Here is a 21,345-nt window from a genome sequence, read left to right on the forward strand (position 1 = left end):
CTCGTATGACGGATAGGGTATATGAACCCCTATGCAGAATGCCTATCGTTGACAATGGGCCCGCGCCTACAAGACAGTGTGCAGAACGATCCGCCATTTGGACATTTAAGGGCACCGGCTTTTCCAGAGGAGCATAGTTTAATTATGTATTATGTACTTGAAGAAGGTGGTCCTAGTTCTTTGAATAGACCATATATATTGAATTTATTTAATGAAATCCCTGAACTTTGCCTGATAACATCGGCGGATATACAACTTGTGGACTTCATTCATAATCTGGGATATGATTATGTAAGGTTGACTATCAAATCTCCCCTGATTAGAGCGCTTCTCTTAAAGGAGGTAGGCTCCTTACAGAGGAGAGGCTTCGATGTTATACCTTACAATAATTCTGTCAACTCTAAGCTGCCAATATACAATGGAACTCCAGAGATTAGAACATCTGATTTACCTCTAATACAAAATGAAGGGATGGTGGCTATCAATGAAGCCAAGTCCTGTTTAAAGGACATGCAAGAGTGGCGTTGGCTTGCACTGTCCTTACGAGAATCCATTGCACAACTGAAATCGGTCCCTAAACCACTTTAGCACGAGGTCTTATTTCCAAGTTGTATCATGGAATACAAGGGGATATAAACATCTTTTGTTAGACACTGTGCAATGTGTGAAATTTAATGAATATGACTTTGTGTTGTTGCAAGAAACCTGGGTCACCTCTGGCTTGTACATTGATGGTTTTAATACCCTAGGATTAGCTGCAAAAAAAAAAAGATAGAGGTAGACCAAGTGGTGGTTTGCTGCTGGCTTATAGAATTGATACGTGTATTAAACTTCTGGATAGTTCTTTTGTACTGGATTGTGCTCTAAGAGCTAGTTTTGAATTGATAACAGAGGCTGGAATTGCTCATTTGTTGATGTTCAACGTATATTGGAATACATGTAATGGGAATAGATGTGAACTACAGGAGTTTTTTGTCTATCTAAATTAAGAGATATGTAACTGGCTTGATTCATACCCACAAGGTTTTATTTTGCTTGCGGGGATCTGAATGCGGATTGTTCACCTACAAAAGCTGAACAGTACCAGATACGTGCCTTTTCATCCAATCTGGATAGTAAAAAAACTAGAGGTTGTCAATGGTTGGATTTTGGAAAGAGTTGGGGCATGGAACCAGTCAACAATATCATGCCTACTTGGGCTGCTCGTGGGTCATGTTCCATACTAGATTATATATTTGTGACCACTCATGAGAAACTGTACTGGAAAAAGCTGGAAGTTATAGAAAATTGTAATAGTGATCATGCAATGCTAAAGCTGGAACTCCCTTGGAGTAAGGGTAATAATGAAACCATGTCCTTTCCTATTCAAATTGAAGCATTTAATGATGGCAAACATGTAAAATGGAATCGTGGCAAAATGGAAAAGGTTAACTACATTTTTTCACAGGACTTTGCATATTCAAACTATGAGAAAAGGTTGATCTGCTACTCGGTCGATAATTTTGGTGATTATATTGAAGATATCCTACATTGTAGCAAGGTGCTCAGAAGTGATAAGACAGAATCAATTAAAGTGCACACATATACATTTGCTGAGACTGTAAAAAAAGCAAAGATCACTTTGAGAAAACATATCAGAAATATAAAGAGAAAAGATATGGGGGAATCAGAGAGGAGTCTAAAAATTAGGCAATGTAAACAAAAATATAAGAACTGGATCAAGAGTATCAAAGGTGGGCTGGCTCAAAAAGATGGAGAGGCAATGTTAAAGACCATGCATGGGAATAATAATACCAGCTTTTGGTCTTTAATAAATAAAGACCACAGTAATCAACAGTGTTTACAACTGAACCCCATTGATGCTGGGGTATGGTCCAAGTACTTTGGTTCTTTATATAAGTCTCCGGAATATTGCTTGTGGTCTGAGGTTTTCATAGATGCTGTATGGCAATTGGACACATCCATTCTGAATATCAGAAGCCTAATTAAAAAAGCGAAGCCTACCTCCACTCCGGGTCCCAATCTTTTATCTTTTGCCAACCTAAAAAACAATATTGACCTGTGGTCTAAGATCCTACATTTTTTATTTGTGGACATTTGCCTTAAAAAAAAGATCCCAAATAACTGGAAAGTGTCATATGTTTTGCTTCTATTTAAGAAAGGTGATCGTCTGTGTCCCAAAAATTACCGCCCTATTTCACTTATGAATGTGGAGTCAAAAATCTTTGCTGGTATGGTACTTGAAAAACTGAAAATGTGGATTGATAACAACAATATCCTTGACTATAGGCAGATTGGTTTTCGTAAAGCCATAGGTACTGATGCTGGAGGTCTGCTGATGGTTGAGTTAAGGAGTGCGGTCAAACAAAAAGCTATATTGCATCCATGGACCTAAGTTCCGCATTTGATCTCGTTGACAGGCCCACTTTATGGAAAACCTTGTCAATGTTAGGCATAGATAAAGACCTGTTAGACATAAGTATTCATCTTTATACAGAAACATCAATTAGAGTCAGACTAAACAACAAAGGAAACATGCCTGATATTATTCCCACTGAGAATGGGCTTAAAGAGGGCTGCAGATTAGCTGCAACACTCTTTAATCTGTATGTGTCTAATGCAGGCAGGTCCTTGGATTCTAGTGGTCTAATTGGACCCAAAATTGGAGGCTCAATTGTTAGGTGGGTGTCATATGCTGATTTTTTATTAATGGACTGCACAAAAATCGGCCTGCAAAAGCTTATAAATGATTTTGGTTTGTTTATTGAAGAAAGAAAACTGAAAATGAACCTGAGCAAAACCATAATCTTTCACGTGGGCTGCAAAAGTCCAACTCCATTTTTTTCGTATTGGACCTGTAATGGTGCTAAAATCAAAAACCAATCTGTCCTAATCTGGTTGGGGTATGTTTTTTCCAGTAACTCCAGTAAAGTAATAAAGACCAGACTGATACAAAAAGCATAAGTAGCTCTCAACCAAATAAAAGGCATTGAAAGAACATATGGCAAATTTACTCTCGAACCTTGCATCTTGTTTTATAGACTTAAGGTGTTGCCAAGATTGTTCTATGGGTGCGAATTCTTCTCTAAAAACGTGTGGTCCTTTTTACGCCAACTAGAATCTATGATCTGGCGAAAAGTTCTATACTATGTTCCAAATTGTATTCCTTTAGAGCTAATAAGATATGAACTTGGTCTACGATCACTCAATAGTATCATGTTTAATAGAAAATTGGCTCTATTAAGAAAATGTTTGGTTGCTGAAAATGGCACAATTTATGCTCATCTGAAACATGCGTCAAATGGAAACTTCATGCTTAATCTAAAAGAGGACTGTGAGAAGAAACTTCTTGATTTGGGTCTATCGGTAAATACACTTATCAAGTTTCCACACAAAGTGAAGGAGGTTGTTAATGCATTTGATTGGTTGGAGAACAACGTAGTTCTGCTAAACTCGAAGCTATACACTGAAAGTGTCATATTGGAAATTCTGTCCTTACCCGGAAACATAGCTGAAAAAATATCCTTCAAGAGAATTTCGAAACTATTACATGCGATTCAGGTTTAACGTTTTAAGCACAAATGAGATTCTCTTTATTCGGGGGTTGAGCTCCTGTGGGACAGAAGTTTGTCGGTTCTGTAAATCAAAAGACGTAGGTGAATCCCTAAAACATTTACTACTGGAATGTCCAAATCTTCGTGAGAAGAGATTGGAAAGCTTTGCACATTTTGTCTATAATACAGCCAGGGTGGATAGAAATAAACTGTGGTGTGAAATGCTTCATGGTTCTTCCATTGCCTTGAAAATAAAAGTCAACAAATTTTTGAAAAACATTTGTATGTTGACATAAACCTTTGGTGCCTAAATGGATGATGCAGAATGCGTTATAGTTTAAAAAGGTCAATGAGCTTGCAAGGTGGTTATATATTTTGGATTGGAGTAGGTTATTTCTGTATGTTGTATTTTAATGAAATTGAAATGTATAAATAATGTATTGTGAAATTTTTTTTCTTTAATGAAATCTGTTTTCTGTACATTGTGAAATCTGTGTTTAATGAAATCTGTTTTTTGTATAGATTTCTCTTTGTAAAGGTTTGAATAAACCAAAACAAATAAATAAAAAAATAAATAAAAAAGAAAGATCATCAGCAAGAGGCTGTACACAGGCTGCGCGCTGCATGTCAGCTAAGCAGGATAGAAAGATCATCAGCAAGAGGATGTACACAGGCTGCGCGCTGCATGTCAGCTAAGCAGGATAGAAAGATCATCAGCAAGAGGCTGTACACAGGCTGCGCGCTGCATGTCAGCTAAGCAGGATAGAAAGATCATCAGCAAGAGGCTGTACACAGGCTGCGCGCTGCATGTCAGCTAAGCAGGACAGAAAGATCATCAGCAAGATGCTATACACAGGCTCCGCGCTGCATGTCAGCTACGCAGGATAGAAAGATCATCAGCAAGATGCTATACACAGGCTCCGCGCTGCATGTCAGCTAAGCAGGATAGAAAGAAGTGCCACAGATAAGTGGTATTCCGACTTCATGCTGAGCCTCCTGGAGTAAAGATATTGCTGCCGAGACCCCCCACACCCCCAGAGTAGTAGATATTGCTGCCGAGCCCTCTGGAGTAAAGATATTGCTGCCGAGCCCCCCCCCCCCCCAGTAAAGATATTGCTGCGGACTCCCCTCCCCCGCCCCCCCCCAGTAAAGATATTGCTGCGGACTCCCCTCCCCCACCCCCCTTCCCCCAAGTAAAGATATTGCTGCCGAGCCCCCTTGGATTACTACTATTACTGCTTTCCCAGATGCTATATTTACTCATACTGCCCGTCACCGTAACCCCCTTTTGAAGCGCCTCGCGCCCCCTCCCCCCACCGGGCACTACTAAGGCGGCCAGCCCCACAGTTTGAAGAGCACTGCGATAGATCGGGGTGTCCCCACCCCCAAACTGTTGATAGCCACTGGTTGCCATGTAAAAAACGTACTCCATTGGCAACCCTGAAAGCACCAAGTCATTCTGGCTCTCGGGGGCAAGACTTGGGAACCCCTCCTGGGGAACGACCTATACTAAGCTGCATAGTCGGTTGCTTGGAAGGAGCACACGTGCACACACAAGATCACACTCATTCACAGACGCGCACGGATGCATTCATAAATGAATCAGCGGGTGGGTGGGCAGTGAAAGGCTGCGTGCCCAGGCACTTACTGGAGCAATCTATATGCCCGCCGTATTACACTGCATACACATTGCAACGGCATAACCCAGCACGCGAGAACTTTGCGGTGCGGAGGAAACGCGCAATGCCTACCTTTAGCGCCCACGGCCGCTCTGCGCCGCGACGGGGACACCAGCTCTTTGACAATCTGCAAGACTTGAATCATCGCTGCTCAGCGGCCGGACACGAGGAGCCCAGCGGCGCCGCTTCCCATTGCAACAGGTTGCATCACTGCGGCGCCGCGCAGCCGCCAAGAGGCCGCCGCGCAGGAGGACGTGATGGGCGACCTGCGGAGCCCGCGGGAAGCCGGCGCCCAAAAGGCGATCCCTTCCGCGGAAAGTTCAGGGTGGGGGGGGATTCAGCAGCAGGGGAGTGCTCCACTGCACGCAGTCGCAGACACCAGCAGTCCGTCCATTCCCCGGGGATTCGAAGCCATCCAAAGGGCATCGTCAACCCCAGGAGGCAAAACAGGGCATCTCTCTGGAAGGACGGCTTTTCAACAAATGAGTCCTAGGCACAACCCGAGAAAGCCTGCAACATCTGTGTAGAAACCTAGGGACAGCTTTCCAATGAAACTCCCAAGCAACGTGTCCAGCTGGAAAAGCAAAGCCTGCAGGCACCTGCTGCACACAGCTCTCCCGCACCTCTGGCATCCCAGTGCACAGGACGGGGATATGTACACATTCCGAGGAAAGCGCTGGCAGAGACTGCGCCTCTCTGGAACGCTCCGCTCCTTCCCAGGGCCAGAGCTCCGGCACAAGCCCAGCCAAACCCACCGATCCCGCAGGCCGGGTGCCTGGAATCAGGAGGGAGTCTTACAGCGTACAGGTCTCCTGGCTGCCTTCTGGGCGCTTCTCAGTCAGTGGCAGAGGGCCCACCGGTGCCCATGCTCTTCGTAGCAGCACAGGCCAGGTTTCCAGGCCGGTCTGGGACATCACATCAACATCATGGTGCCAAGAGGCATGCTGCACTAAGTGAAAGATGGAAGTACATATTTTTTTAATCAAACCTTACATCTATCATAGAGTAAACAGGAGCTACACCAGTCACTCGGTATCCAAACGGACCAGCCACCTCTGTACGCAGCCGGTATCCAAACGCACCAGCCACCACTGTACGCAGCCACTCGGTATCCAAACGCACCAGCCACCACTGTACGCAGCCACTCGGTATCCAAACGCACCAGCCACCACTGTACGCAGCCACTCGGTATCCAAACGCACCAGCCACCACTGTACGCAGCCAATCGGTATCCAAACGCACCAGCTACCACTGTACGCAGCCACTCGGTATCCAAACGGACCAGCCACCACTGTACGCAGCCACTCGGTTTCCAAACGGACCAGCCACCACTGTACGCAGCCAATCAGTATCCAAACGCACCAGCCACCACTGTACGCAGCCACTCAGTATCCAAACGCACCATCCACCACTGTACGCAGCCACTCGGTATCCAAACGGACCAGCCACCACTGTACATCCAAACGCACCAGCCACCACTGTACGCAGCCACTCAGTATCCAAACGCACCAGCCACCACTGTACGCAGCCACTCGGAATCCAAACGGACCAGCCACCACTGTACGCAGCCAATCAGTATCCAAACGCACCAGCCACCACTGTACGCAGCCAATCGGTATCCAAACGCACCAGCCACCACTGTATTTAGCCAGTAAAATTACTATGTGCATGGCAGTGTCAAAGCAGCTTTTGGTGCCAAGGGGAGCTGGCAATTCTTTAGGTTTGGGGTGGGCGATGGGGTACTAGCTTGTAAACGTTTCAAGGTAGTGGCAGGTGAATATTTTTAAATGGTGTGGCATTAATATCTTGATGAGTGAGACGGAGAGTAACAGGGGCTGCGAGGGCCTCTGCTATGCTAAGGTTTTCGGAACAACTCGATACACACACCCGCACCCCCCTCCAGAATTCCCCTCCCACCCCGTTTGCCTGACTTCAACCTTCACCGGCCAGAATGCCTGGCCCCTCATCCACATACTCCTAAGTCCCCAAACCATAGCATGGGTCAGTGATATAAATCACATTTGAAACATCTCAACAGTTCGAGAAGAACTGTACAGACTGAACCAACAGAGAAAGGTTGCCCGGTGGGTAGTAACCCACCCAGGCAGCCCTTAATCAGGTTTCAGCATTTGTGCCCTACAAGAAGAAACCATTCAAACTATGAGTCCCAGGACTGCACCCCATTAACAAATCATGTACGATAAACATAACATGTATTAGACCTAAACTACTTGATATTAACTTCTAAACTAGGACTAATCGAATTTAAAGTTTCTTATAACAGTAGCGCCAGGAACTTTATTTCCAGTGATTACTTTCCATCCCCACACTGTCAATCAGACGGGAGATTGTTTTTGGAATGGTCACGCGATTCCTGGACAACACCTCCAAGCATGCAATAAAAGGTCACTGCATGGGGCCCACCTGTTAGACTGGGAACCACCTACCTAGTCTCTGTGCTTCAGTACAGGGACATTGTGGCTCTTCTGGATAGAAGGTTCTGCTTCAAAGAGTTCACTGCCAGAGGTGTGGTGCTCGAAGGACAGGTGGATGGGCGCTCCTTCCAAAGGTGGGGGACAGGGTCTCTGGATAGCACACTCAGTGACTTCAGGGAAAGACGCAAGAAGGTTTTAGGAAAGCAGAGGGCAAGCCACATGTGGTAGGGTCTTGGGGCTGGGACCTCTCATCTGGCCTTTCTTGCCACAAGTCTTCTACTTGAACGAAAACCATAAGTGTCAGGGAAAAAAACATGTAGTGAAAATCAGAAGGCAGAAATATCAGCCTACAACCCTGCGTGCTACTGAGAACTCTGAATTTCTTTTGCAAGCACTACATTTTAAAAACACACACCTACAGATTTGCTGGTTTCACCCTAAAAAACAAAAGTAGACATTCCCTCTCAAAACATTGGTAAAACAGGCTTAATAAAATGTTGGCTGCCTATGTAGCACATTCCAGAAACTGGATAGTCTCTTAGAGATTAAAATGGCGTTATTTCCATACTCGTTATTACTCCTTTATCAACGTTGAAACGATTTAAGGGAAGAGTCCTCCGAAACACATTTCGCACCCTTCACATGCACTGATCTGTCACAGGCACTCGACCTACTAAACTAACTTCCCAGCTCGAAGGTTAAAAAAAATAAAAAAATAAAAAAAATGAGAAAATAAATCAAATCAAGATGAGCTTTTGTATTTTTTTTCATTAAAAAATGTCTTTATTTTAAAGAGTACAACATTGACAACGGGTCCGTAATTGAGAAAATAGTTTAAAAAAATAATTTATATATATATCATCATCATCATCATTAGATGTATCATTAAAAAAAATGTTTCATCCCTTGATGTGCCATATCCATCCAGTTTGACTAACCAGAAGCTACGTTTTTCCCTTACCTAAAGAAAAAAAAATGTATCTACTTTTGGGGAAAAACTTTAAATTCAAAGCACTCTCTTTAATATCGCACAAGATTCTTTTTAAAAGGACATGCAAGGGTTTTAAATACCTAAGGTAGTCTTATGGAGAGAAAAGACTGCTAAAAATAGAATTTAAAAAGCAAGTCCTAGCAAAGCCAACATTACTGGCTCATTTATAACCAATTCATTTGGCTGTCAAAGAGGTGTGTGAAGACAGTCAACGAGGTCGTAGGAAGACGTATGACTTGACAAAGATTACAATCCACTGCCGGGATATTAAAAAAGAATCCTTGGTAATAGAGAAAGCCCACACAAGTGTGATGGTCACCAGGTCGCAGACCAGCCGTGAACCTCATTACAAAATCCAGGCAACTTTACTTGCAGCATTTACAAAGGTTCCCGTTACTGAGACCACTGTTGCTAGTTTGGCGGTTGGAAGGGAGAGAAGAGCTGCTCGAAAATGGGTTGGTTCGCCGCTGCCCGATGTGCCTCCAACAGGCTGAAAGGAGAGGGGTACTGTAGGCTTTCCAGCCCAACCTAGGCAGGGTTGAAAATAAGGATTTGGCTAGCACGAGCTGAAACTCCTGGGTAGTTGCAATCGCTCAGTACGTAGGAAAACCTCTGGGGAACCAGGAGCCGTTATATATAATTCTGCAAATATAACTCCCATTTAAGATGCAAACCATTCTCATTATATATGACCAATTATGCTTTTATTGCATTCTCGATGTGTCCTAATACACCTTTCCAAAAACAGATTTAATAGCACTTGTTGGCTTGGACAGTCAAATGTACCTTCTCGTAGCCGTTGGTGTCAAGCCAACCAGACCTTTCTAGGCCCTAACCAGGAGATAAATAGCTCTCAGCAATTTCAAACCCTGCTAGGTGCATTATTCCACCATCAGGGGATATCCAGCCCCCTACAAAGAGGCAATTTAACCTCTCGAAAACACATTAATCAGGAACCAAGAAAAAAAGCCACATAAGTCTCCAGAAGTAAACCGCCAAACCTCTTACTCTCAAATGGCACAGTATGTGAAAGTAAACCTGCAAAACAAAAGGCTAAAAGAAAACCAACCATGCTTGGCATTTGTAAACATGACTCAAATCCCTGCGGCATTCAACTACACAAACACAGAGCTCGCGGATGGTAAAGAAAAGAGTTCGCAAACTTACTTGGCATTCAAAGCAAGGCAACAGAGTGACCACAATCCAAGAAATCGGGAGCAGACACCAACGATTACTCACGCACAGACACAACACAAAATACAAGAGATTTGCAAACGTGCCCGGATGAATGGCCAAGATGTACTGCCCATGATGCCCAGAGCAAACGGGTGTAAACAACTCGACAGTTAACCATGGGGAGGCTCAATTAGAGGAATTTGAAAAGCTCTTCGAAAACACCCAATCCCAAACCAGGAAACAAACCTCTAAGAAGCCCTACCAATCAGAAGGTCTGACAGAGGTGGCAAACTGATAAACCATATAAAGAGGCTGGAAAAGCCCACTCCTGGAGGAATCCGTAGTAGAGTCAACAATATAGAGGATGTGTTCATCACCACTTAATACAGCAGATGGGAGATCGCCACTTGGAAGAAGTTGGCGACTTTGCTGCAGACCTTGTCTATTACCGAAGCTCTGGTACAATGGTATAAAGCCTGCCACAGGTCAATCGAGAGACCTTGGAAAGTGTTGCTGAAAACGCGAGGTCATGGTGAGAGCAGGCCAAGTGCTGCTGAAACCCCCAGGTCATGGTGAGACTTGCCTACTGAATGCTGTTGAAAAGTCAGGTCATGGTGAGAACTGCTCAGTGAACTTCATGTAAACCACAGGTAACCGCAAGACCTGCTCAGATGCGGTTGACACACCAGGTTGTGGTGAAAACCCTCCAAGCAAAGGTTGACAACTGAGCAAGACCCCATATAAGCGAGCACGGACAAACCATGTTAGGGCCTGCTCAAGTAAATGAAGAATTCATCAGGTTGAAGAACCAAACAAACCGTAAGCATTGTTACTATCGTAACAAGCACTGATCAGCCATGTTCAGTAAAATCTGTTCAAGCAAATGTTGGTCAAGCAGGTCAGAGATAGACCTATCTAAACTAAGTGAGAAACCAGGTTGTGTCGAGACTTGATCTTAATGAATGTTGAATGAACAAATGTTGAATTAGTAGATCCTGTAGAGGCCTGCACCTGTAAACTGGCAGGAACCCTTCTGTTGGGTGCACTGGTTGGGATGGGGCCCGCCTGGTGAAGTTCCAGCAATTGGAGATAAAATCCAATAACTTGATGAAAAAAGCTGAGAATGCAACCTGGAAGCCAGAGAGGCGAGAGCAGAGTTTGACGAGAAGGCTGAGAAGCGTTGAACGTGGGAAAAGTTTGGAGGATCAGAGTGAAAGCAGGAAGACCAGAGGGTCTAGACCCAGTAAACCCTGGAAGAGTCTTCCCAGGAAAAGCTAGTTTCTTTTTTTCGTTTGAGACTAGGAACAAACCTTGTAGAATAGGATTTGTGAATTCTTGTTGGCCAAGACTTGGAACGTGTGCATTCAAGAATAGAGACTAGCCGCGAGGCTAAAGCCTAAAGTATATGTTTGGAACTTTGTGTTGGCCATAGCTTTTGGACATTGTATTTTATACAAGAGGGGACAAGGACATGCAAGACTAGGTTTGAACTGGGGGTGTTGTTCCAAATCGTAAAGGAGTGCTAGGTACTTCAAGACTACTTCACTTCATATTCATCCTTTCCTAACAATATTCAGATAGATGTCTTTCATTTGTAGAGATTTCCAGAGTTCTTATAGGACTGCACCAAACTGCCAAGATTCTGGCCTCATTACCAACGATTGCCATCACCTGGCAAGCTATTTTCCCAACTGCAACGGCTAGTCATTGTGAAGCGACTCCTTCATGTTTGTTCCATGTACACATTCGGTTCATCAATAGTTTTACTTCATTTTCCTTGGACTTGCCACTGGTGAACACTGAAGAATCCTGTGGAGTCATCACCAATTCCCCAGGCAAGGATCTCCTCCCATGTGGACAGGGGACAGAAGCGGCTACCTGAGCCTGACCCTGGGGTGATACTATGAGGGAAGAGACTGCTGCCGGGGGGGGGGGGAAGGGTAGTTGGGGATCCCATCAGGAGGGATGCAGTATTCCTACCCTTCTAGAGAGGAGAACCTCATAATTCCTAAATTCTTGATCTATTGTGGTCACTATACAAATCCCTCCTGTTGTAAAACCACCAAACCCCTTCCTGCAAATCACTCTAGCCAAAATACCATTCCTACCTCACAGACACATAACACACACCTAATAACATCTGTCCTTCTAGAAATCCGAGAATTTCTATTGACTCCAACTCCCATAAAGCCTCAAGTACTGAGAAGAGGAAGACGGACAGATTGAAGGAACCTCAAAAGTTCAACATGCAGATTCGTTTTTTGATGAAGCACAAGTGCGCGGGACATTTAAAAATGGTGTCCACACTCAAGGCGGCAGCAGAGCAGGATAGGAAGCTGTACAGAAAAGGACCGTGCTGGAGAAGGCAGGTACTTCCAGAGAGCCGCTTGCGTCACATACTGGCGTGGCAGGAGGCCACGGGAGATGCAGCAGGCACCATGGAAGAACAGTAGCGGTAGCAGCAGCAGAGCTAACGGAGATGCAGTCGTGCAGAGAAGCAGCAGTCTTGCCAGCGGGGGAGCACAGAGCTACTGGGGCACTGGAGGAAGGTCTGCAGTGCGAGGGAGGCCGTCCCAAAGAGGAAGCTTCATCGCAACAAAGTGCCAAAGGTCGGGAACACTGCAAGGCACCAGTGAGTATGCCCAGAGCCACTGTGGATCCCGGGGTGTACAGCCAGGCTTGTAAGCAATTAAGAATATTTGAATACTGACCAAGTAAAATACAAAGACATACCTTGAACAAGGCTGCATTTATGAGATGTCAATGTGGGGAAAGTTGGGACAAGTAGTACCTTAAGCCAATGACGCAGAAGCACAGTGAAGTAATTCAACTGAGTTATACTAAAAGGACAGCGAAACTGAGAAGTAGTCCCGGTGAAAAAAAGAGTACAACAGGTAATCCACCTAAAGTAAATGGAAATACAAGATAAGAAGGGATTCCCCTGCGAGGAGTACATCAGGTAATCCATCCAAAGTATATGGAAGTATAAGATATTGGGGCAAGATACTTGGCAGAGGAGTATACCAAAGGATCTGAAGAACCTATCATATGATTCCTGGCAGGGGTCTATACCAAGAGGTCCACTAAAGTCACAGAAAGAAACTGACTTACGTTGCTAAACACATGGTGAAACAAGTACAACAGAGACTCTAGGAAAGCAGGCATTTGAAGTTGTGAAGTTGAACAAAGATCTTTTCATATTGAAATCAAAATACCTGGCAGAAGGGTACACACAGAGTCCTGGAGAGCTCACAGGAGGATTCCTGGTGGACAAGCACATCAGTTGATCCCCTAAGTTTCAAACAATGTTAAAGAGAACGCTATATGGAACATCTCATTTGAAGAAGATCCTTTTTGTGAACTCTGTGCAAATAAATGTAGGAAGAGCTAAATGGTACGAGACATACTATTTGCACAGGAACTTTCTGGACCAAGGATTCCTGGCAGGGGAGTATACCAGGAGGTCTACTAAAGAAACTTGTTTAAAAGAGTCACTTTTGTAATCCTTAAGAAACTGTTGTTTAAAAGAGACTTGCCATTCTACCTAAATATCATGGGGAAGGGAACCACCCTCTGGATCCAAGGACTTCTCCTTGGAAAACCCGGTTTCTGATCGATTTATCTACGTGCTGTAATAGTGAACCCTTTGACAGTCAGAAACATTTCCTTGCACCCTTAGTTTTTAGTGCAAGCGTTAGATTAGCATGTTTTGGACACAAGAACAGTTTATATGTTTTGACGACTAGGCACAAACTGATCTTTAGTTTTAGTTTCCTAGGTAGGGAAACTCATTAGGATAGGGACAGAGCGGCCTTTATCCAACCCTATTATTTTAATAAAGATGTCCGATAGTGAAAATATTACAACTTTGTGTCCGCAATTCCAGAGCCCTCACAACAAATACACGCAAGGAAAAAAAAAAAAGGACACACGTTGCTTGGAAATCCTGTGTTAAGCTTTGCAACACCAATGCTTTTACCGATCCGACTAAATGTTTTCAATAATAAGACCACCTTCATCTTTTGCTAGTTGTAGTACCCCATTGCCTGCAAATTACAGCCTTGTGACCAGAGCTGCAATGGATGTTAACGGCCTGCACAAGACACATGGGGCCGTCTTAAAGACGACAGGACCCCAATGAGGTTAATGATCATTAAAATTCACTTACTAATCATATAAAAGACTTTAACACCTTTAAAATATTGTCCCCACCTCCACTTGCTGGCCTCACTTTGTGCAGGGGTGCGCTCTTGGGCAACGTATAAAGCTTTCTAGGAGAGTCATTGACTTTCCCAGAATGTCTGGGAAGGAATGGGTCTTCAAAGTAGTAACATCTGCTTGCACCGGCCAGCGGGTGGTCATCAAAAGCAGGTGGAGAGGTTTCATGAGGTTTCCTGACAAAGTTGTGAAGGCTACATCCCTGCACTGGAGTTTTAAGGTCTGCTTTTCCACTTTTCCCTCCCCCTCTGCCCCCTACAGCCACAACAGCAAAAATTGTATCCTATCAGCTACCATGGGGGTGGGAGAAAATGGCTCACAAACACTAGAATGGGGAACTAGAATTGCCACGTCCAGGCCTGTCCCCAAACCTCACTTCAGTCCCAGTGGTGGTGCAGAAGTACAGCTGTGGAACATTGGATCGGAGGCAGGAGCGGGCTTTGCATAACCGTCGACGCCCACTCCTGATCTATTATGGACAGCGGACCAGCTAACATTTCAATGCAGATTGTTTATTAGTATTCTGCTGCCTCATAGATTGTTAAAAACACACAGATAGAATGACCCTTGAAAAGGGTCAAAGATGATCCCATGTGAGGTCATCGGAAGAGGCGGGATTTGAGAAAAGCCACCTCTGATGGGCCAGTGTCATAATCCATAATTCAGAAGACGGATGTTCCCTTATCCCCGATAGGTGCCCCTTGAGGGGTGCACTCAAAAGAATCTGCTTCGACCTTGACCACGAAGTTAATGCAATCAGAAGGATCCCGGTTTGATCCACAGAAGCCCGAGGCCCATTCATGAGAAGGCGAACCCTTTATCTGTAAGAGACATTTTATTTCATGCCAAGTATGATGCATCAATAGAAAGGTGTGACACAATGGCCCAGAACATGCTTGGGAACCAAGAAGAACAGTGGTGAAGGCTAAGCAGGGTCATCCTGACATGTCGCTGTCCAGACTGCAGGATTCATACCACCCTGCGATGCATGACAAATTATCTCATGAATAATGAATGCCGCTCTTCGGCCAAGCACTTCACAGCATTCGCTCAATCCGCACGTGCGTGATTTACAGAAAAAGCCTCCACGGAAAGACATGCAAATAAACTGCCAGATCCAGGCTTGTAAACGTGCTGTGTAAGGCACCTGCCCACACATGTGGCAGGAGATCTGAGCTAGTGTCTTTATGGGTGACCGTGTCTTTAGGGTGACCGTACATCCCGCTTACCCTGCTTTCACTCCCAGCCCCGCTACCCGCCTCGACCTGGAGATCCTCGGTAAAACCACTCCAGCTACCTGTGCCGAACATTATCAATGCCTGTTCTGTGAACAAGTTCTTAAACTCTGTCCTATACACCGTTCTATTGTTAAGACCATGCCTACCACTTCAATCACCAGTCAATATAATCTGTAAAAACCTTGCCATAGTTCCTACGATTTGTGCCGCTAGTGTGCCGCCAAACGTATGTAAAATAACTCTGAGACGGATGAACGTTTGCATCTACTCCCGCACACTTGACCCAGTGGAATTAAGTAAGAGATTGCTCCGATTTTTCTGTCACTCAACTACGAGTTACCTGTATGTTTTATGTCGTCTTATTTCTGAAGTGTACAACACTTGTTTTACCTTGTGTAGGCTATAGGTTATATGTACTGCCTTTTAAACCTTTTTATACATTGCAAACCATGTGAACATTACCAATAGAAGACAACTGCAATCTTTAAAAACCATGCATCTCGTCCAATTAATTAATTATGCATACATTCTTTTAGATCCATGATGTCTCATCTAAACTACACATCAGCTTCATCATAAAGAAATGTGTTGTCCTGAAGATGGCCATTTTACTTACTCCTGAATGGATACCTGAGAACGTATCTAATCTGATTTCTGGCCGAAACATGTCGACACTCTCTTTCTCTAATAGCGTTTAAGCATAACCGCTATAGTCGAATTTTTCAAATGCGAAAGGAGGACTGATAAAATATCCACTCTCCCCATTGTATGTCCTATTGTATAGACAGTTGTCTTGTGTTTTTCGTGATGTACTACTGTATGAATATATACTGCTTTTAATATTTATTAATAAAGTAACATTTATATATATTTTTCCTACTTGGATTGTTCTAATTTTCCTCTAGTTCCAATGAGTTTCACCGCAATGTGTATTTGTGTGATATGTCTATGGTGTTGTTAAGTTGTATGTGATGACAATCGGTCAATCTCTACTTCCCCTTGGGTTTTAGTAGTGAGGGGTTTTTCAATTCTCTGTGCTTTACGTACCATTTTCTGTTAAGCCCTTTGCTGCTCCTTCAAGCTAGATCTGCCCTATGTCAAATATAGCATGAAAGCACAGATTACATGCATTGAATGTACATACACACGAGACAAGTAAGATATGTTCATATACACACAGCATGCAACACGCCAACGCCTTACGTTCAAAATACATGTAAACACGGATCCAAAACTCAGACTCTGCCTACCAAAGAACTACTAACCATATGCACACAATAAGAATCCGCACATGTATTTTCAGTCAGAGTAGGTAAGCACCATATGCATGTACAATTCACACAGGGTGCAATTCAGCCTCACCAAAACACCCCGAAGGTGCGTGCATTCTCGCAAATAAGACGCACCCACCCAGTGACTGTACTAAAGCAAATAATGTCACTTCTTGTTAAACGACAACATCGACGAAGGTTGAAAATGACAATGTTAAGGTACAAGCACCCACTCCAAATGAACCATTTCTCCAATCAGGCTTGGTGAAATCCATTTGACCACTAACATAGTCTAGTACTTCTTAAGAGGGTCGAGAACCCTTTCCATGGTATTTGAGCCTGTGGACGAGTATTGCTTACAAAATGTTTGTATGTACTAATGGCACTGTCCACACCTGCCCAGAGGAAGCAGTGCACCAGGTTAATCCCAATTACCAGGACATCGGTCTGTGGCAGTCTACCATTCAAGAGTGTTGATTAAAGCGGTCTGTGGGGCAGGTTCTGGAGCAGCTCAGAAGTTGAGGTGCACCGAGAACCAAGGTGTCTGCCTACATGAAGGGGCCGGGAGGGTTGACCTGCTTCAGCTTTCTCCAAGAAGAGATGACAGGAGCAGCCACTGACACATGTAAGTAGTTACCACAAAAGAGCTTCCATGTCACCTAGGAAGGTTGGGGTACAATAAATATCTGACATAACACAAGTGAGTGTGCCAAATACAGAGTCCAGCAAGTTGCCGTGTGTACAATGGGATAGTTTGAGGTTACGGTTTTGGCTACATGATCAATGATTGTAGGGCATTAATTAGAATTTGGAATGGTGTCTTGTTATAGCATTGATATTAGTCAGAAAACCGATTGTATCGATTTAAGTACATTTGGACTTTTTAAGCTTGAACCCAAACATTTTTTTCAATGTTGCATTCAAGTTAGTAAATGTTTTGATGTTTGCTTTTATAAAGGAGGAACCCCTCAATAGATTTTTGGCCAATGAAATTTAGGAGGGTGCTCCATGTGAATTCGTGTTTCAACTGAGAAGGAAGCATGATTATTTCATGATGAATGGATGGATTTTCAACTATTATATAGTTCCAGTTTGTACAAGAAAAATAGGTTTACAGATTTCATGACCAGAGGACCTTGGAGACAGGACAGTCCAGATATTGATTATTAAGAAGCTCAATAGAATCTAACCCGAAACCCTGAAGACGATGTGAGAGGGTAACGATATAATGAGACTGGCTGATGTGTGACTGAATAGTAAGCAAATATCGTTTACACATTCCGTACATCCAAACATTAGTGGATGGATATTGAGCTTGACATCTTCAGCGCAATTACTGGGCCACCCAGTACAGGTCAATTGTGGGGAGCATGGACTCTGAGCAGAGGCTGCGTTAAGCTTCCATAGGAAGTACTGCACCAAAGAACATATAACACATCATCGGAAAGGGAAAGGACGAGGCAAGAGCCACACAGATTATGACCATATGGGATCTTTTTGTACATTCCTGATAGGACAGATCAGAAGGGATGGGGAGGAGAGGTAGCAGATTTGGAGCGAGGCCTTGTGGTATCCCAGCTGTTGTAGTCACATTGCATCCAAGCCCCCTGGGGAGGCGGTACAGTACAAACCCAATATTGATCCTCAAAATAGTTATGTAAAATGCTGCACATCTGGGAGTTGGTTTTGACTGGCTGCTTTATATTTATGAATGGTCCCGCTTATCCATTTTCATTACTGTATATTGAGCCAAATGGAGGCTGTGGCCAGCAGCCCCTTCAGCATGCCTCTGCCACCACTGTTGTGAAATAAGACATTATTTTATTATTATTATTAGGTTATTTATTGAGCCCGGACCTAGCTTCGGGAAGCAATTGACCGCTTTACAAATCATAGGGGGTGGGGAGAGGACACTGAGTGAAGCAGAGATACAAGAGAGCAGGGAGGGGCCGGGGGGAGAGCAATTTCGCAGCAAGAGATTGTTGACAAGCAACCTGGGGACGAAACCGTGGGGAGAAGATCACCCATTCTCAGGTAGGGTCGGGAGTGGAGGGCGTGTGGACCTAGGTGTTATGGAGGAGCCATTCCTTGAAGAGGAGGGTCTTGAGACATTTCACTACTGAGCAGCTGCATTGTGGAGTACAAATAAATGACTCTTTAAAATGAAGAAATGCGCAGTTACTCATTCACAGAATTTTGCATCAGTTTTCAGCAAACCATACTCAAGGTGGTATCATCCTGCACTATTCAGTGCTTCTTTTGTTTTATAAGTCCAAGGACCAAACCTATCTTCGGTTCATAGTCCATTGCGTATGAAATCATTTATCCTAGCCCTAACTGAAATCCTAAATATTTAGGCTTTTTCTAACCATCGAGCAAACTCTAATCCGTTTACCCAAATGTATTGTAATCCTCATATTAGCCTCTCCTAATGGTACTACACATGCAGGGGCTCTTGTACTCGCTGCGGTCAATCAGAAATTGAGCAAGAGAATATTGAAAGGTTTCGTTAACATTGCTCTAATGTTTATTCATGCATCACCATGCGTTTTCAATATATAAAATGATGCCATCGAGTTCACGCGTCGTATTCAATTCTCTTAAATAGAGTATAAAGTAAGTTACTCCACCTGCAGGACCGGCAGGGTTTTAAAGATTTTTTTTCAGGCCTGCCAATACTGATAGAAGCCATCACACTACACATTTGATATTAACACACACTACACAACACTTGCTCAACATAATAGGTAGCTCCCAATCCTTACTAAAGTTGGACTGTCTCAGAATGACTGCCATGCCGACGTGTTGCAGCTAGCAGACCCTCCAGACTACCTCAAAGCATAAAATAAGCAGTGTCGCATAGGCAAATTGCTATGCGATTCTGTAGGTTTGCTAATCAAATTGACACTTGTGTAGCAAAGCTTGCTATTTAAGTTGCCATGTTCAATCAAAGCACAGCTAGCCCTGCATTCCTCTATGGCTCTCGGTGCGCTCTTCCCTTTTCTCTGTTCAGTTCAAGTGCTAATGGAGATAAGTGCAGCAGTAATCGTCTCCTCCACTCTTACAGGCCAAAAGCTTGTGCTAGGCAAAAATTAAATTTTTATTTCTTTTTCAAATAATTGCAAACCAGAAGTAATCAGGATGATAGTTTTAGTGATACTTGTATTAAGCTAACAATATCTTGTCTGGCAAAGACCAGTATGTGTTAGCTTTAGATTTTTTTTTTTAAAAGGCGGTCATGCAATTCCATTCCTAAAAATGTAAGTTATTAATAATTATAGTATTGACACTGTAAAACACTGCATTACAGTAAAGATTAGGGTAGTGTATCTAAATCTCATATTGAATTTTGTTGATGAAGAGGCATATGGACAAGTGAACACTTTTGAAAATGTACATGATAACACAACCAAATATTTGATGGCAATCCTAGTTCTGTGACTTGCTGGTTGCATAAATCTGTGCAATTGGTGCTCGACCCAAGAGCTGATACCATACTCATTGACTTTCTATTGTATCTGCCTATGCTTTATACCAGCTACCCTGAAAGCGAGATGACCACAAACTACAACATTACACCTAGTTTGCCCAGTTCCCTGCTTGCTACGCCATCCACTCTGCATAGTCTCCTACTTTCTTTCCTCTTACATAATGAATCCAGAAAGCTAACTAGATGTTTATGCAAAGTAGTGATCAATAGTTCCATCCAGTTGCTAAATCTATAGATGTACTGCAATACCATACACTGTTGTAAGCACCCAGAGCTCAACATGCTTTATAATTATGATTGCATTACATATTAGCACCTGCAGGAAACAGCTGGCCAAACGGTTTTCAGAGCTTTTTTATTATATCCATTTGTGTCCCTTCATGCAGCTAACATTTGACAGGCACTCACCCGCGGCTCGCAAAGTCTTTTCCCCCACTCGCATAGCGGAGTAGATTTTATGATGAGTGAGTACCATTTGCAAGAGACGTTTAAAACTTTTATTTACCATGCACTTTGTTTGCAGTAAATATCAAATAACAGCTTCACTGTGCATAGCTGGCCTCTGTGTGGCAGCAGTGTGCCAACCATAAAGCAGGTTTGTAGTGACATGCACCATTTTACAGATATTGCATTTGTCATCCGTTGCCATGGGCTGAGCGCATTTCTCTTAGGTTGAATAGGTAAACTAAGTTACCCGACCTACAGGTCTAGCTGAATTATTATGAATTTGCAAGTCCTAACTGTTCTCGCTAATGCCTTAATGTTGTATGGTTGCTCATTTCTTGTATGCGGTACAAATAACTTCTGGCGACATTAACAATATTAGTACAAGATTGCTAATCAAATGGGTCTGTTTGCTAATCAATGCAATTTTAATTAACAAACTCTGCTAATCATGATTTGAAAACTAACTTATGCCTTGTACCTTGCAAATATGAGAGGGGCACCAAGAACCCTAAAAAAGCATCAGGAACCTCACACGGTTTGAGTCAGAATCCATGGATGTCCAAAGTAACCATAGCTCGGTCACTGCCACTGTTCACATCTTCCCCTATGAAGGCTGGCGTTTCTCCTTCCTCAATAGTAGGGTCAGTTACCAGGCTGGCTTACATTTTGGGATGGCAACACAGGGGTGTGGGGGTTCGAGGTTCTAAGCAGGGTTCGTCAATATCTTACAATTCATTTAATTGGAGTGATATTCCCACAAAAGGGTTTAATATCAAAGGTCCAATGTGCAGTCATGAAAACGAAGTATCTGCATGACAGACTACAGAAAAGGTTGGTCAAAGGGTC

The 21,345-nt window shown here is 43.6% G+C and overlaps 1 protein-coding gene across 2 annotated transcripts in view; it reads right to left on the bottom strand.

The window, feature by feature from the left end:
• The window catches only part of USP6NL (USP6 N-terminal like), a 1,148,352-nt gene that overhangs the window by 991,684 nt on the left and 135,323 nt on the right, over window positions 1-21,345 (bottom strand). Inside the window, exon 1 of one of the 2 annotated variants that reach the window (XM_069629706.1) lies at window positions 5,306-5,834. The exons of the other annotated variant lie outside the window; for it this stretch is intronic. Coding sequence (XP_069485807.1) covers window positions 5,306-5,378 — 73 coding nt within the window. The 5' untranslated portion in view covers window positions 5,379-5,834. Of the gene's footprint in view, window positions 1-5,305; window positions 5,835-21,345 lie in introns of those variants that run through there. 2 annotated transcript variants of the gene reach the window in all.

The sequence above is a fragment of the Ambystoma mexicanum genome, chromosome 12 (genome assembly GCF_040938575.1).
Source record: "Ambystoma mexicanum isolate Mex_15411 chromosome 12, UKY_AmexF1_1, whole genome shotgun sequence".
In the NCBI taxonomy this organism is placed as follows: Eukaryota; Metazoa; Chordata; class Amphibia; order Caudata; family Ambystomatidae; genus Ambystoma; species Ambystoma mexicanum.